At 43.3% G+C, this 18,414-nt stretch overlaps 1 protein-coding gene across 4 annotated transcripts in view; it reads left to right on the forward strand.

Moving 5' to 3' along the window:
• The window catches only part of SEMA6B (semaphorin 6B), a 1,880,978-nt gene that overhangs the window by 1,700,326 nt on the left and 162,238 nt on the right, over positions 1-18,414 (forward strand). For all 4 annotated transcript variants that reach the window (XM_073594847.1, XM_073594838.1, XM_073594868.1 and 1 more), the window contains one exon: positions 13,265-13,396. In XM_073594847.1, coding sequence (XP_073450948.1) covers positions 13,265-13,396 — 132 coding nt within the window. The remainder of the gene's footprint in view (positions 1-13,264; positions 13,397-18,414) is intronic.

The raw sequence follows: 18,414 nt of genomic DNA on the forward strand, positions 1-18,414 counted from the left end.
GTGGACGTGTTTCCCATCAATTGCCCCTCCACAGTTAGGAAAGTCCCACCGCTGGGCAAAGTGGGAGGCCACAGTCTGCCATTCCTGTGGCGTGGAAGGAAACTGTTGAGTAAAAGAAAAAAAATTAGTCTTTTTGCACATTAAAACATGGAAAGCAGATTAGACACAAACATTCTTGGCCAACATCAAGATAACATTTATTAATGGGAATTTTTAAACACCAAAGTATAAGGTACACCTATCATATTCCCCTTCCTCCCCCTCTCATGGGCCATTTCTAACATTATGGGGGGGGGGGCTCTTGGACAAGTAACCCTCTCCACTTCATTGAGAGATGAATGCCTAAATAATGTGTATTACTTTGAACAGCCCCTCCTTAGTTACACTATTGGCAGCCCACTGGACAGGTAAGTGTCATAATACAAAGATATAAATACGCACTGTACACATTTGGACATTCTGCTATTACCTATCAAGATAATAATAGGATACAAAAACTTGAAACATTACCATTTGAAAGTATACAGGCAGGCCCTTGCACTACGTGCTTTGGGGAATTCATCCATACATCTGACCACAAAAGAGATGGGTATAGTGTGTATGGGTTTGGCAAATTCAGCAGATAGATGATTGAGGATAGATAGAAAGAGAATTGGGATCAGCTGACTTAGCAGTTGGGGGAAGGGAGGGTTCAAAATGATTTGGGGACCCCTAAAAAAGCCTCTGGCACTCTGCCTGAATTTAAAGCACAAATCACATTTAAAAATATTTAGGGGGTGTTTGGGGTAAAGCACTACTATGGAGCTGATAAAATACATTAAGTGACTACATGAGGTGAATATAGGGGCAGGAGACCATGCTGGGGAGGTAAGTGAAGGCAAATATGTGTGAAGGAGAAAAAAAAAAAAAAAAATCCAGCATGCATGAGGACAAAGGGGACATTCACAGCATATTACAATCATGGTAATTAGGGAATGGGGAAAGAAATACAATATATTATCAAACATTAAAAATACAATAAAATGTGATATTAAAGGATAAAAATCTTACCTTAATATACTCCTTCTGCAGGACCTGGATGATGGCAGAACAGGTCTCTGGGATAATGATCCCCAGAGCCTGGGGGGAGATGCCTGTCGAGAACTTCAAGTCCTGCAAGCTTCTCCCCGTCGCCAAGTACCGCAGGGTGGCGACGAGCCTCTGCTCTGGAGTGATGGCTTGCCTCATGCAGGTATCCTGCCTGCTGTTATAGGTGCTGTTATAGGTGGTCAGCAAAGCCAACAAACGGTGGAAAACGGGGTCCGTCATTCGGAGAAAGTTCCTGAAATCATCAGGATTATTCTCACGGATCTCACGGAGCAAAGGCATATGACAGAACTGGTCACGCTGGAGCAACCAATTCTTGGTCCATGAACTCCTCCCCACCCTGTTCATGGACTGGACTTGTGTCAAGGTCAGGACCCCAACACCAAGCCCCCGCACAGCACGAACTCTACGAGGAGTACGTATACGCAACATGGCTAGAAAACGGTCGGCTGCTCAGAACGAAGTAACAGAACGCACTGAAGAACAGCAAGGCCTGTGAAGAGCAACCTGAAAAACAGTAACGAACGAACAAGAACACAATGACTAATCAAAGTCACACGAAGCTTGCTGCACGCACTGAAGAGCAGATACAAACCCACAAGCACAAACTGAACAGCAGAAAACGATCTGAAATCCACGAGTCTGAAAAAGCGCGAATCGCCTCTCACCAAACTTTTATTAACACGAGATTAGCAAAAGGAGCCCAAAGGGTGCCGTGCTTGGTTCTGAACTGGCCTTTTCTAGTCTCGTCGTACGTGGTTGATGTCACCGTGTTCTTGGCGATCGGAAATTGAAAACTTTGTGCGACCGTGTGTACGCAAAACAAGTTTGAGCCAACATCTGTCAGAAAAAATCCTAGGATTTTGTTGTCGGAATGTCCGAGCAATGTCCGACCGTGTATACGGGGCATAAGACTGTTTTGGAACCAATATTTGTTCTCTTCCTGCTATAGGAATCATTGAGGTACTAAAGCATTCATGCTGATTACATCCTAGCCATTTATTTACCCATAAATCTGTATGATTTTTTTGCAAATACATATTCATTAGGTAAACTTTGTAAACCACCTAGAGGAGTTATTCCACGTTGGAATGCTTGAGCTGTTATTTTAAAATTGGTAGAATACTCTGTCTGTATCTCTAGACATGTCCTGGCTAAATGGGAATGTTGTTCACTGTTCGTTAAATTTAAAGTAATATTTTGTAAATGGACTATAGATGGGCCTATAACCGTTGCTGTCTTCATTATCATATTTTCTAATATTTTGTTTAAATTTCTCTGAACTTTAATACTTTTACTTCCCACTAAACCTGTTGTTTCTAGATCAGACTTTAACATATTAATATCCATACTATTGGTAATGCTTCCAATAGTTCCAACCATTTATCAATACCCAATTCCTTATTAACTAAATACTCTTGACATTGAGGATACCTTGATGAGGTTTTCCATTCAGAAATGTTAAATTTCCAAAGTATAATCACAAAATTTCCTTCTCTTAAGAGATGTCTGGATTGGAAATGATTAATTTGAAAAGGACTGGCGGAAATAAATTTTCCATTAGTACACTTAATTTTTTCAGGGGACTAAACTACAACATTTGCAATATCACATTTCATGGGATAATTTTTCAATGATAGGCAACACTCATATACAGTGGGGACGAAAAGTATTCAGACCCCTTTACATTTTTTACTCTTATTATATTGCAGCCATTTGCTAAAATCATTTAAGTTCATTTTTTTTCCTCATTAATGTACACACAGCACCCCATATTGACAGAAAAACACAGAATTGTTGACATTTTTGCAGATTTATTAAAAAAGAAAAACTGAAATATCACATGGTCCTAAGTATTCAGATCCTTTGCTCAGTATTTAGTAGAAGCACCCTTTTGATCTAATACAGCCATGAGTCTTTTTGGGAGAGATGCAACAAGTTTTTCACACCTGGATTTGGGGATCCTCTGCCATTCCTCCTTGCAGATCCTCTCCAGTTCTGTCAGGTTGGATGGTAAACGTTGGTGGATAGCCATTTTTAGGTCTCTTCAGAGATGCTCAATTGCGTTTAAGTCAGGGCTCTGGCTGGGCCATTCAAGAACAGTCACAGAGTTGTTGTGAAGCCACTCCTTCATTATTTTAGCTGTGTGCTTAGGGTCATTGTCTTGTTGGAAGGTAAACCTTCGGCCCCGTCTGAGGTCCTGAGCACTCTGGAGAAGGTTTTCGTCCAGGATATCCCTGTACTTGGCCGCATTCATCTTTCCCTCGATTGCAACCAGTCGTCCTGTTCCTGCAGCTGAAAAACACCCCCACAGCATGATGCTGCCACCACCATGCTTCACTGTTGGGACTGTATTGGACAGGTGATGAGCAGTGCCTGGTTTTCTCCACATATACCGCTTAGAATTAAGGCCAAAAAGTTCTATCTTGGTCTCATCAGACCAGAGAATCTTATTTTTCACCATCTTGGAGTTCTTCGGGTGTTTTTTTAGCAAACTCCATGTGGGCTTTCATGTGTTTTGCACTGAGGAGAGGCTTCTGTCGGGCCACTCTGCCATAAAGCCCCGACTGGTGGAGGGCTGCAGTGATGGTTGACTCTCTACAACCCATCTCCCAACTGCATCTCTGGAGCTCAGCCACAGTAATCTTTGGGTTCTTCTTTACCTCTCTCACCAAGGCTCTTCTCCCCCGATAGCTCAGTTTGGCCGGACTGCCAGCTCTAGGAAGGGTTTTGGTCGTCCCAAACATCTTCCATTTAAGGATTATGGAGGCAACAATTATAAAAAGTAAAAGTGTAGCGCTAGGAACCATGAATTAACCATTAGATTAATAATGGAGTAAATAACTTATCACACAAAAAAAGGTTATTAATAATCCAAATATGCCCAATAAGGGAATAAGACATTTAACCTTATATAAATGCACAAATACACAATAAGTGACTCTAATATCTTAAATCACTAAGAAGTGAATACAAATGTGAAAAATAGTGAAATTAAAGTGATATAAAAGTGTGCCACACTATGTACACAAGAGATCCAATCATGCAAAAGTCCAAAGGATGCAAAAATGTCAACAATTCTGTGTTTTTCTGTCAATATGGGGTGCTGTGTGTACATTAATGAGGAAAAAAAAATAACTTAAATGATTTTAGCAAATGGCTGCAATATAACAAAGAGTGAAAAATTTAAGGGGGTCTGAATACTTTCCGTCCCCACTGTATACCAGAGTCATTTAGATTTGGACTAGCGTGATGATAAATCAAGATATTATTTGTCCAATCCATGTAACCAAAATTACCCTTACGAATTACCGTATTTATCGGCGTATAACACGCACTTTTTTCCCCTTAAAACCAGGGGAAAATCGCAGGTGCGTGTTATACGCCGATCCCCTGCGATCCTGACCTGTCACATATTCAAAATCGCCGACCGCGATTTGAAAATGGCGCCGCCGGCGCCGAAATACACAGAGCCGGTCCTTGGCTCTTTCCGGCGGCTGTCGTTCATTTTCGGCTCCACTCGTAGTCCCGAGCGGAGCTATCCGAACCTACTCGGCTAGGTTCGGATAGCTCCGCTCGGGACTACGAGTGGAGCCGAAAGTGAACGACAGCCGCCGGAAAGAGCCGAGGACCGGCTCTGTGTATTTCGGCGCCGGCGGCGCCATTTTCAAATCGCGATCGGCGATTTTGAAGCCCAGAATGGCTGGGATCACTGGGGAAGGCTGCACTGGGGAAGGCTGCACTGGGGAAAGCTGCACTGGGGAAAGCTGCACTGGGGAAAGCTGCACTGGGGAAGTCTGCACTGGGGAAGTCTGCAATGACAAGGCTGCACTGGGGAAGTCTGCACTGGGGAAGTCTGCACTGACAAGGCTGCACTGGGGAAGTCTGCACTGGGGAAGTCTGCACTGACAAGGCTGCACTGGGGAAGTCTGCACTGACAAGGCTGCACTGGGGAAGTCTGCACTGACAAGGCTGCACTGGGGAAGGCTGCACTGGGGAAGGCTGCACTGACATGGCTGCACTGACAAGGCTGCACTGGGGAAGTCTGCACTGACAAGGCTGCACTGGGGAAGGCTGCACTGGGGAAGGCTGCACTGACATGGCTGCACTGACAAGGCTGCACTGACATGGCTGCACTGAGAAGGCTGCAATGATGGGCATTTAAATGTAAGTTTTTTTTCCCTTCAACTTCCCTCCTAAAAGTTTTTTTTTCCTTAAAATTCCCTCCTAAATTGGGGTGCGTGTTATACGCCGGTGCGTGTTATACGCCGATAAATACGGTATATTAGCTGAGCTATGAAAAAGACTACCCAACAACTCACCATTTCTCTTCCAAGTTAATAGTGAATTCTGAGGTAAGTCTATTTGCGTAGTACATATCAAAGTTAAATTATCCTTTCCTTATGTAACTTTAAGAGATTGCGGAGATACTTTTATGTCTGGAATAATCAAATTCTTAACAGTAATCATCACCTTCACTTTGACTTGAGCTAAACCTTTTGCTGTTTGAAAATCCCATACTCTAGTTACATCTCCTTTTTCATCTCCTTTAATTTGTAATTGTTCAGAAACTACACACTGTAAATAATATTGTGTTAGAAACCAAATATCAGTTTTGGATCCTCCCACAGAAGAAGAATGTACCCTACCACTAGTTACATCACCAGTCCAAGTTGTAGACTCATTTCCTTTTAAAACTATAACCCAGAATCCCATATTTGTTAAATTACACTCATATGTACCAGTTTTATTATTATGTACATATGATCCTTGCATCTTTATAAACTTTAAACTAACTAGTGGTTGGATTCTATTCTGGCATATATTTCAATAGTGTTACTATGGAAAAAATAAAAATCTATACAAGTAACCCCATATCCTATACAAGCGTATCCATATATGTCATTGCTTGTGTCAATGTCACTGTATTTTGGAAAATGTCTCTTATTTCTGGATAGTTGCAAGTCTCTTTTATGCAGAGTCTCAGTCTTGTTTTCTTCTGCTGGGCTGTAAGAAATAGCCGAGGTCATGTCCAGTTTGGCAAAGAAGTATAAAAGGGAATATCAGAAGAAGAATGGTCGAGATCCAAGCTGGGGTCGGTTCCAATCTGGCAGCTGAGTACAAAAGGGGCAAATAAGTAGAATGGTCAAGGTACAAATCCGAGGTCAATGGCAAGCAGCAATCAAGAGTAGTCAAATAGGTTTCCAGGTCACAACAAGTTCAGACAGATCACACACTAGCACAGGAACAAGGGGGGACTGAAGATAATCCAGTAATTTGGCAGTGTCTGGGCTGGGCTTATATAAGGAAGTTTGAGGTTACTTCCTGTGCGCCTCCCGGGCATTTTCTCACCTTTTTCCATCAGGTTGAGGTCACTTCCTGTGCGCCTTCTGGGCATTTTCCCACCTTTTTCCATCAGGTTGAGGTCAAACAAGGAAAAAAACAAGCATGTCATCTAAGTACACTATCACGAAGAGGTAAAAAAAAATCCCGAGAGATGTCGTTCACCAAGTGTTGGAAAGTTGCTTGGGGCGTTACACAGCCCAAATGGCATGACCAGATACTCAAAATGGCCAAACCTAGTACGAAAGGCTGTTTTCCATTCATCACCCTCTCTTATCCATATTAAATTGTAGGCCCCCCGTAGGTCCAATTTTGAGAAGACCTTGGCGGTGCAGAACCTCTGAACGAGCTCAAGGACTAGAGGCAACGGGTATCGATTCTTGATTGTGATACTGTTCAATTCCCTGTAGTCGATACATGGTCTTAAAGAATGGTCCTTGTTTTCCACAAAGAAGAGTCCAGCGCCAGCAGGAGAGGTAAAGGGCCAGATGAACCCTTTCCTAAGATTGTCATCTATATATTTTTGGAGGATTTCTAATTCAGGCTCAGAGAGTGGGAAGATCCTCCCAAATGGTAGTTTCAGAACTAGGAAGAAGCTCAATGGGGCAATCATATGGCCGGTGAGGCAGTAGTGATTCAGCCCCTTCTTGCCAAAGATGTCCAGTTAGTCTCTGTAAACCTGGGGGAGAAGTGTGTTGTCATCTGTGGAAAGGGGTTGAACCGTCAAACAGGCTTGTTGTGGGAAACCGTGGTGTAAGCAATAGGGTGAGCCGAAAGACACAACTTCAGTGGACCAATCAATCTGTGGCTGGTGCTGTCAAAGCCACGGGAACCCCAAAATAACCAGAAAAATGGGGGAAGAAATCACATCCAGCCGAAGATATTACCGATGGTCTGCTTCGTGGTGGCCAATATGAGGGTGTTCTCGTAGTTATTGGACCCGAGGTTGGTGTGGAGCCATCTGCCAGATGAACAGTAAATGGCTGGGGCTTCTTGCATAGTGGGATTCCATACTTTTTGGAGAAGTGGATGTAAATAAAGCAGCTGCAAGCCCCAGAGTCAATAATGGCTGCTACTTGGATTATCTTTCCCGGTATCTGCAAAGAGAGGCAGAGAGTGAGATGCAAGGATTTAACAATGTATGGCGAAACAGATGGGGGTTCGATCCACTTACTCGGCCTAATGGGACATCTGAAGAAAGTGACCCACTTCACCACAATACAGGCATAGATTGTTCAGACGACGGCGTTGTCGCTCTTCGGGTGTGAGGGGTGCACGAACTAAGCCGAGTTGCATCGGTCCTGCATCATGAATTGGGGTTGATGCGTGGGTCTCAGGAGTTCTCAGGTGTGGAGCCATGGGTACTCGTGGGAGCATCCATGAGCCATACGGGATCGTTCCCTGCGACGTTCTCTGAGTCTGCCATCAAGCTGGATAGCCAACTGAATTGTAGGTTCCAATGTATCAGGGAGCCCTACTCTTGCTAATTCGTCTTTTGAGGGGCTCGGAATGGCCCAATCGAAACTGATGGCACAAGACAGCGTTGTTCCATGCAGTGTCTGCAGCCCACTTGCGTAATTCCGTTACGTTAGTTCCGTTTTCCCTGTTGTAGAGAGGTCAACACTGTTTCAGCCGTGGTGGTTTGTTGTGGGTCATCATAGAGCATTGCCATGGCATCGAAGAAAGAAGACAGTGAGTGCAGTATAGGACTCTCCCGTTCCAATAGCCGATGAGATCATGCCTGAGGTTCTTCTGTAAATAAGGCTACTACGAACCCTGAGGATACAAAATAAGGTATTACTGAGTATTACCAGGGAGGCGGACTTTTTAGGCTAAGAAACTGTGGAGAAGATATAGTATAAAAAATATAAATTTATTGAAAAATACAAATATCTAAAAAACAAAATGACAGTTGTAACATAAAGCATCTATGATTATTGTGCAGTGAGCCCTTTTATGTCTACGTGTTTCGCCGTTAGGCTTCCTCAGGACACGGCCAAGGTTCACAGATGAGACAGAGAAGGAAATATGTCTCTCTATCTAAAATGAGATATAAAATCATTAGACACACACAACTAACACATAAACAAACTGTTAACGATAAAAATCATGCGCTAAACAACTGTGAGCATAGGAAAGAACACCAAGCCAGTACCTTGAATTGAAATGCAAAAACATGCAAATCACAGTAGGATGAGAAAGTTCAATCAGCAGTTAGAAAGCTGAAATTAAAGCAAATGCAATCGGCTTCAGCAACGAGAATATGCATTTAGGCAGAGAAAACTTTGTAGGTCTGTTAGAGAATCAGACTTACTATATTGGATATAGCTAAATATCTCAGCAGAGGCATGTAGATAGTGTTACTAATTATGGGAACAGCCATTAGAGGGAGGAAGGCCAACACCGGATGCACCAATTAGATCCAGGATTTAGTATCAGCAATGCTGAAGGCTCAATACAATCCCATCACTGCATCTATAAGCATATAATAACAGATTTAAGCTAAATATAGAAACAGTGATAACATGTAGAGATTTTACTGCAGCAATGCTAATAGCATATAGGGAATTTAGTGCAGCAAGAGCCAAGTGATAGCATATAGCTAAGTACTTACATTCAGGATACAAATACTCCAGCGTGCCCCTGGGAGACAGCATTACACTGCACACAGAACTAGCAGCAGCTGACAGATATTTATATCCTTGATCAGTCACAGCTGATCGTGAGACATAGCATCATGTGATTCCAGGATAGCAGGTTGCATTATGGGAATTGTAGGCTGATGGCAACAGAGCTTTTTGCACATGTGAAGGAAGATATGCCGAAGAAGAGATATCTTATATGTATGAATTATGGGCATTGTAGGAACTAGTGCCTATTTCCATTGCTCAACTTTAGATCTGTTCGACAATAGGCGAATTGCCATTGTTACAGTGACATCGCTATATAGAAAACGCATGAATCTACAAAACTCTGCACAATCATTGTTGTCTTAGTTATAATTAGCAAAGGTCGGCAGGTGCTAGACATCAAAAAATCTCTTTAAAAGTACCGTGATCAGTATGCTACCACAAACATGCATATCCGAGGAGCTGCATACTTGGAAGTAGATAAACAGCAGGCAACCAGCTTCAGATATTCCATCGATATTGCTCGCAGGTGGATAGCGCATGATACATCATAAAAACAGGACAAAGATGCCTATAACACCGTATATGAACAAACTGATACACATATATATTAGGTCAATGTATAAATCATGCGTGAATTCTCCAAATTACATTCAGTTTATGATTGATGCTAGTTATGCATACATGACATGTATATATATCAATATCTCCATTCAGATCATATACTAAATCTTATAAATGATACCCATACGGACTGAGTCTGTTTACATATGTTACCTTATCTCAATAAAAAAAAAAAAAAAACAGAATGGAGAAAAGGGGAGAATGGGGAGGGAAGGATGAAGGAAACAATTAAGGAGGTATACAAGACAGCTGCAAATGAGGCAAATCGCATGGTACAATATCGGTTGACCGTATTAAAGAAAGGATTTGAAACTGATCATATCATTCATGCTTGGCTCATAACTTATGTATCCATTGCGTTTCGCGCTGGAGTACTTTTTTCAATCAAAATCACCCCCACGGGGTCTGCGTAGACAATGTCAAGAGCTGCAAATTTAAACATCACAGGGTCAAACATATGCTTGAAGGCTATGTGATAACCCATTGTGGTGTTTAAGAGACCATTTGTAGCGTAGTATACGTGGTCTTTGATTCTTCTCCAGAAGGGCCTGATGGTTTTACCCACATAGAAGGCTCTACCTGAACAAAGGATGATGTAAATAACTACTTGCGTTTGACATGTAATGTGGTGCCGTAGAACGTGTGTGTGACCATTTGGGAGAGGAACCGAAGGTCCTGTCAGCAGCAAATCGCAAAAGTCGCATTTGCCACATTTAAAAACACCTACAGGGGATTCCATTGCATTAGTGGCTTTGCAATAGTGACTTCGTACTAGATGGTCTTTTATGGATCTTGCTCGCCGAAAAGTAATCTTGGGCGGGGTCTTATATATTTACTGATGGTGGGATCAGTAGTTAGAATGTGCCAATGTTTTTGGATAGTTGAACGTATAGTTTGATGTTAGTCGGAATAGGTTGTGATGAACCTAACTACCTCTGAATTAGTTTGTTTCAGTTCAGTTCGCCTTCAAGCATATGTATGACCCCGTGATGTTTAAATTTGCAGCTCTTGACATTGTCTACGCAGACCCCCGTGGGGGTGATTTTGATAAAAAAAGTACTCCAGCGCAAAACGCAATGGATACATAAGTTACAAGCCATGGTCTATCCAGGCATGAATGATATGATCAGTTTCAAACCCTTTCTTTAATACGGTCAACCTATATTGTACCATGCGATTTGCCTCATTTGCAGCTGTCTTGTATACCTCCTTAATTGTTTCCTTCATCCTTCCCTCCCCATTCTCCCCTTTTCTCCTTTCTGTTTTTTTTTTATTGAGATAAGGTAACATATGTAAACAGACTCAGTCCGTATGGGTATCATTTATAAGATTTAGTATATGATCTGAATGGAGATATTGATATATATACATGTCATGTATGCATAACGAGCATTAATCATAAACTGAATGTAATTTGGAGAATTAACGCATGATCTATACATTGATTTAATATATATGTGTATCAGTTTGTTCATATACGGTGTTATAGGCATCTTTGTCCTGTTTTTATGATGTATCATGCGCTATCCACCTGCGAGCGATATCGATGGAATATCTGAAGCTGGTTGCCTGCTGTTTATCTACTTCCAATTATGCAGCTCCTCAGATATGCATGTTTGTGGTAGCATACTGATCACGGTACTTTTAAAGAAATTTTTTGCTGTCTAGCACCTGCCGACCTTTGCTAATTATAACTAAGACAACAATGATTGTGCAGAGTTTTGTAGATTCATGCGTTTTCTATATAGCGATGTCACAGTAACACTAGTGACACTTTGTATCCTGAAGGTAAGTACTTAGCTATATGCTATCACTTGGCTCTTGCTGCACTAAATTCCCTATATGCTATTAGCATTGCTGCAGTAAAATCTCTACATGTTATCACTGTTTCTATATTTAGTTTAAATCTGTTATTATATGGCTTTTCTCTGGTGCACTTTCCTTCCCTTGTTTTGTGGCTACTACAAACCCGACCTTTGTATCCTCCTAAGAGAAGGTCCTAGGCTGTAAGGTAAAGTATAGCCGATAGGTGTTCCTGAAAGAACTTGTGGCAAACCCCTGAAAAGCATTCCGGCATAAGAACCCATGGTTCAGGAGCTGGAGTAGAGAGGGGCTGCTCCATAGCCATAACAGGTGGTTCTGCAGGGCTCAGAACTGAGGTATTGGCCATTGCAGTCAGCCGACCTTCCAGTTAAATGTACCCCTCTTGTATGGAGACACAGAGGCCACTTGTTGGCACAGGGCCTCGAAGGCGGAAGCACTCCCCTCAGTCTCAGACATGGCTGGATTATTCTGTCATGGAGGCCATGTACCTGAGGTGAGACCGAAGTAGTGGGGAGGCCTCCCTTGAACCTCGGGTCTTTGAAGCCTCTGGAGATGGAGACAGAGACTTGGTGGACACCGAGTGGCACGGGTGCAGAGCACCATGCAAGCCTTAGTCCAAGATCCGAGCCGGGATCAAGTCTAGTTTGGCAACGAAGTATAAAAGGAGTAATCAGAAGAAGAATGGTCGAGATCCAAGCCGGAGTCAGTTCCAATCTGGCAGCTGAGTACAAAAGGGGAAAAGTAGAATGGTCAATTTACAAATCCGAGGTCAATGGCAAGCAGTAATCAAGAGTAGTCAAATAGGTTTCCAGTTCACAACAAGTTCAGACAAATCACACACTAGCACAGGAACAAGGGGGGGCTGACGATAATCCAGCAATTTGGCAGTGTCTGGGCTGGGCTTATATAGGGAAGTTTGAGGTCACTTCCTGTGTGCCTCCTGGGCATTTTCCCGCCTTTTTCCATCAGGTTGAGGTCACTTCCTGTGCACCTCCTGGGCATTTTCCAACCCTTTTCCATCAGGTTGAGGTCACTTCCTGTGCGCCTCCTGGACATTTTCCTGCCTTTTTCCATCAGATCTTCTGCGCAGGTGCAGGTTGGCACACTAAAACGTCTTTGATGCATGCTCAGTTGGCACGGATTTCCTCTTGCAGCAATGCACCATTGGTGCATGCGTAGTAAGCCCTGGACTCTTACAAAAGCCTCTTTCTAGGTTCTTTGATCATTTTTTTGATCATTTTTTTTCCCGAAACTTGATCAATCACAAAATTGTGTTAGTCTCCCCCCTTTGTCGAGGAGCAGGGGAAATAAAATGGGCTGGCTTAGCCAATGTAAAAGTAAAGAAAACTTCACAGCCCACTCACAATGTAGAAGCTGACAGCTGGGCAGGTCTAGGAAAACACTTGTGGGCTGATACAGGGGAGGAGAGTGGGAGGAATCTCCTGGTCTAGTGGCAGGTTTCTCCTGGGGTCAGGTGGGTGTGTTCAATGATGTCAGAGCCTCTGCACTTCCTGACTCCAGGGTCGTCCTACACTATGCTCAGGACAGATTACAGGAAGATGAGAAGTGATTTCTGTTCAAACAACTGCTGGCTGAGGTAATGCCTGCTTCTGGGGAGAGGGAAAGAATTATCTCTGCTTCATAAGAGCTCCATTACAGCTATACTGGCACATAGAGAAGGTGGAATTTAAGGGAAAAAAGTGAACTAAGCCTTTAAGTGTTCCACTAATTCCGCCCTACTTTGTTTTGTCTTCCAGCATACAAGGCTCTGCTGTCTGCATTTTTGACATGGAACAGGTGGCCTTGACATTTTCTGGTCGGTTTAAGGAGCAGCGCACTCCAGATTCCATATGGACACCTGTGGCAGAGGAACTAGTTCCATCACCAAGGTAATCGATTATATCAAAAAAAGCATTTTTATTTTTAACCTTAACTCCAGGCAGAGTTTATTTATTTTTTGTTAATAAAATAGAATATATTGTTTTTATTTTCCTCTTTTTGAGAGCACGATCCAGCTATTCATCCTTTTCACTTGTCCTATGCTATGTTTCTTTGTAGGAACTTCTCCCCTCAAAGGCCTGGTAATTGTGGTTTGCTTTCCCAGTCCAGGGTGACCGGTCTGCCTGTCATTTTAAAAGCCAGCATTAGTGCTCATGACCCCTTCATGAAGGAGGGTTAAACAAGTCTTAAGGCTTAAAAACAATTTTGCAACTGCTGATATGTCTTAGTAAAATTACAAATTTGGCTTTTTTGGTGGTAAGTGTTAATTTTTATTAGCAATAGTAAACAAATATAAAAAAAAAATAGCTATATATTTTTTGCTACTTACCACTAAAGAACAACCCAAAATGAATTCTACTGCTCCTGATGATCACAGCAATACCACATATGAGTGTATTATGTTGTAACATAATGGTATATATGTTGTAGTTTGTACCCGTAGTAAGGCCCAGAAGCAAAAGTGTACTTCCTTCCCTTTTTTTTTTTCATCCTACCTAAAACACACTAACTGACATTGATACAAATTAAAAAAAAAAAAAAAGATTTTTTTTTTAAAAAAACCCTACCAAAAATGTATTGACCATGACCTTTTACCCTAACAATGACCCTAACACTTCCCTGACCCAAATCAAACCTTGATCTAGCTATATTTTTCTTTTTCCTTTTTTTTAACACAATTTTGCTAGTTTATATCTTTCTCCCCTGGCAATAGAGAAAGGTACAATTTTATCTTTCCATTCAGAGGAAAGAAAACATACCTTAACTCCAGGTCATCTTTGGATCACTTTGATTTCCACTGATTGGCTATCACAGTGATCAGGTGATCGGAGACTTTGACTCCTGTTTTCCGATTATTAGTACGAGACCCAAGGCTCTCAGTGAGAACCTGGTCTGTTTGCTGGGAGCACGCTGTGTGACGTACTCCCAGCACAAATACTGGTACAGAACAAGACCCACTTAAGTGAGGTCGTATATACACTGTACTCTATGTTTAAGGGGGGTGGGAAGGAGTTTATAACCACGTTCCCTGTAGTAGAAACACTTTTTCTATCCCCTAGGCTTTCCCTGCCCATAAAGTACATACAATCAGGTATTATGTAAAAGTAAAAATCTGGCACCAGGACATCTTGGCATAACATTTTTTTGGTAATTTTATTTAACCACTAGGCTATTGGGTACTTATACCCCCTTCCTAATAAGGCCAATTTTCAGCTTTCAGTGCTCTCACACTTTGACAATTACTCAGTCATGCAACACTGTATCCATATAACATTTTTGTCCTTTTTTTCACACAAATACCACTGGGTTTTTTATTTTTTGTGCTATAAATAAAAAAAGACTAACAAAATTTTGTAAAAAAAATGCAGTTTTCTTTGTTTCATTTTTGTTTTCTTCATAAATTTTGGCCAAAAGTTATATTGCTACATATCTTTGGTAAAAATAACCCAAATCAGTGTATATTATGTGAAGGTTATAGTCTACAAGCGATGGTGCCAATTATTAAAAACTGATCACACCTGATGTACTACATAGTACGTGAGGTTAAAAAAAGACACAAGTCCATCAAGTCAGCATTACATTGTATATCCCTGTTGTGGTCTTTCAGGTGCTTATCTAATAGGTTTTTGAAACTATCGATGCTCCCCGCTGAAACCACCGCCTGTGGAAGGGAATTCCACATCCTTGCTGCTCTTATGCCCTGTACCCACGATCGGACATTGAACAGACATTCCGACAACAAAATCCATTGGATTTTTTCCGACGGATGTTGGCTCAAACTTGTCTTGCATACACACAGTCGCACAAAGTTGTCAGAAAATCCGATCGTTCTGAACGCGGTGACATAAAACACGTACGTCGAGACTATAAACGGGGCAATAGCCAATAGCTTTCATCTCTTAATTTATTCTAAGCATGCGTGGCACTTTGTGTGTCGGATTTGTCTACACATGATCGGAATTTAAAGGATCGGATTTTGTTGTCGGAAAATTTATATCCTGTTTTCAAACTTTGTGTGTCGGAAATTTTGACGGAAAAAGTCCGATGGAGCCCACACACAATCGGAATTTCCGACAACACAATCCAATCGCACTTTCCCTGTCGGAAAATCCGACCGTGTGTACAGGGCATTACAGTAAAAAAACTTCTACGCAGTTTAACCACTTATGGACCGCCCGCCGTCGTTTTACGTCCCTAGTTTGAAGAGGAATACCGTTGTTATGGTAGCAGCTAGCGGGCGGTCCGCTTCAAGATAAAAGTTTGTCTTTGTGGCGGAATCGCAGCAAAATCACTTTTATCGGGAGAGGGGCCCCCCTCCCGCCGCTCTCTGGTGCCCTCCACCGCTTACCGGAGCCGTCGTTAGCGGCGGAGGCGATCAGATCCTCTCCCTAGCTTAACTTTTGCGCAAACTAATCAATGTACTCTAATTGCGTTTTTTTGGGGGGTTTTTTACCAAAAATATGTAGAAGCATACATATTGGCCTAAACTGATGAAGACTTTTTTTTTTTTTTGTATTTTGGATATTTATTATAGCAAAAAGTAAAAAATATTGGTTTTTTTTCAAAATTGTCGCTCCCTTTGTTTTTTTATAGCGCAAAAAATAAAAAACGCAGAAGTGATCAAATACCACTAAAAAAAAGCTCTATTTTGTTTGGGTACAGCGTCGCACGACCGCGCAATTGTCAGTTAAAGCAACGTAGTGCCGTATCGCAAAAAAGAATGATTGAAGTGCATTATTACATTGTTATATGAAATGAAATAGTTCAACTCACCATAATGCAGAATTAGTGGGAGCCCTGAGTGTGTCACTTGCCACCGTCACCTGCCTTCAGATGTGGATTGTCACTTGCCACTCTCATCTGCCTTCAGATGCGGATTGTCAATTGCCACAGTCACCTGCCACACGTTGCGGATTTTCATTTGCCACAACCTCACCTGCCACACGTTCCGGATTGTCACTTGCCATGGACCTCACCTGCTACATGTTGCGGATTGTCACCTGCCACACATTGCGGATTGTCACTTGCCCTGACATCACCTGCCACACGTTGCGGATTGTCACTTGCCACAACGTCACCTTCCACATGTTGCGGATTGTCACCCACCACACATTGCGGATTGTCACTTGCCACAATGTCACCTGCCACAGATTGCGGATTGTCACTTGCCACAATGTCACCTGCCACAACGTTGTGGATTGTCACTTGCAACGACATCACCTGCCACACATTGCAGATTGTCAACTGCCACACATTGCAGATTGTCACTTGCCACAACGTCACCTGCCACACATTGCAGATTGTCACTTGCTGTGTCCCAGAGTGAAGGCAGGCAGCAAAGAGATGATGTAATCTCTCTGCTGCTTACGGCTGCACAGTGAGGGAAGAACTGCAGTAATGCTGGGCGGGCGGTGAGAGATGATGTCATCTCTCTGCTCCCCTGCTCGCCGATTGGCCAGCAAGTCTGCTCACCTGCCGACTGGCCCACCCGCCCGCTGACTGTTCCCCCCCAGGGCAGCGAGTGTTCTGCCTGCATTCTCCTGTCACCTTAGTGCCGGGCTCCCTCACAGTGGGATAAGCAGCGGAGCGGGCAGACCGGGCTGGCTGGCGAGCGGCAATTTCCCACCCCCCTGAAAGTGCCGCTCTGGACCGATGGTCCCATCGGGTCCCATGGTAGGGCCAGCCCTGCATTGCATGGTCCTTTTACATCCTTGATTCCCCAGAGGTTCTCCCCCCCAGTGAGTAGATTGCATTCATATTTTTGCCAGCCAAATGCAATATTTTACATTTTTCTACATTAAGCACTTCGCGCCCGCGCTATAGCCGAGAGACGGCTGCAGCGCAGACGCTATGTGCTGGGTGGACGTCTCTGGACGCCCAGCTGTTTACTTCCGCAATGCGCACTCCCGCGGGCGTGCATCGGGGAAGTTCTGTGCTGGCCGTGTCCCTCGGACACAGCTAGTCACAGATCGCCGTAAACGGCCAATGACAGCGGCTGTTTACAGTGCAATCGGCAGTGCCAATGAGAGAGGATCTCATATGTAAACATATGAGATCCTCTCTCATCGCCGGCTCTCCCTCCTCACACAGAGACAGCGGGTGAGGAGGGAGAGCGAACCGCTGCAGCAGTGTGCAGAGTGTAAAAAAAAAAAGAAAAAAAAGTCGTCAGTGTCATCTGTCATCCCTCCCCACTGTCCTCTGTTGCTAGTGCCATCCGTCCCCAGTTCCATCCCTCCCCACTACCATCCCTCCCGAGTGCCAACCCTCCCCAGTGCCATCCATCCACAGTGTCATCCGTCCCCAGTGCCATCCGTCCCCAGTGCCATCCGTCCCCAGTGCCATCCCTCCCCACTGCCATCCCTCCCCACTGCTATCCCTCCCCAGTGCCATCCCACCCCAGTGCCATCTGTCATCAGTGCCGAGTATCAGTGGCATCTGTCATCAGTGTCACGTGTCATCAGTGCCACGTATTAGTGCCAGCTGTCATCAGTGCCACGTATTAGTGCCAGCTGTCATCAGTGCCACGTATTTGTGCCATCTGTCATCAGTGCCACGTATTTGTGCCATCTGTCATCAGTGCCAAGTATTAGTGCCATCTGTCATCAGTGCCAAGTGTCATCAGTGCCACGTATTAGTGCCATCTGTCATCACTGCCACGTGTCATTAGTGCCACATATTAGTGCCATCTGTCATCAGTGTCACGTGTCATTAGTGCCACATATTAGTGCCATCTGTCATCAGTGTCACGTGTCATCAGTGCCATGTATTAGTGCCATCTGTCAGTGCCACGTATTAGTGCCAAATGTCATCAGTGCCAATTATTAGTGCCATCTGTCATCAGTGTCATCAGTGCCACATATTAGTGCCATCTGTCATCAATGCCATGTCAGTGCCATCAGTGCCATGT

Source organism: Aquarana catesbeiana, linkage group LG01 (genome assembly GCF_042186555.1).
Source record: "Aquarana catesbeiana isolate 2022-GZ linkage group LG01, ASM4218655v1, whole genome shotgun sequence".
Lineage (NCBI taxonomy): Eukaryota > Metazoa > Chordata > Amphibia > Anura > Ranidae > Aquarana > Aquarana catesbeiana.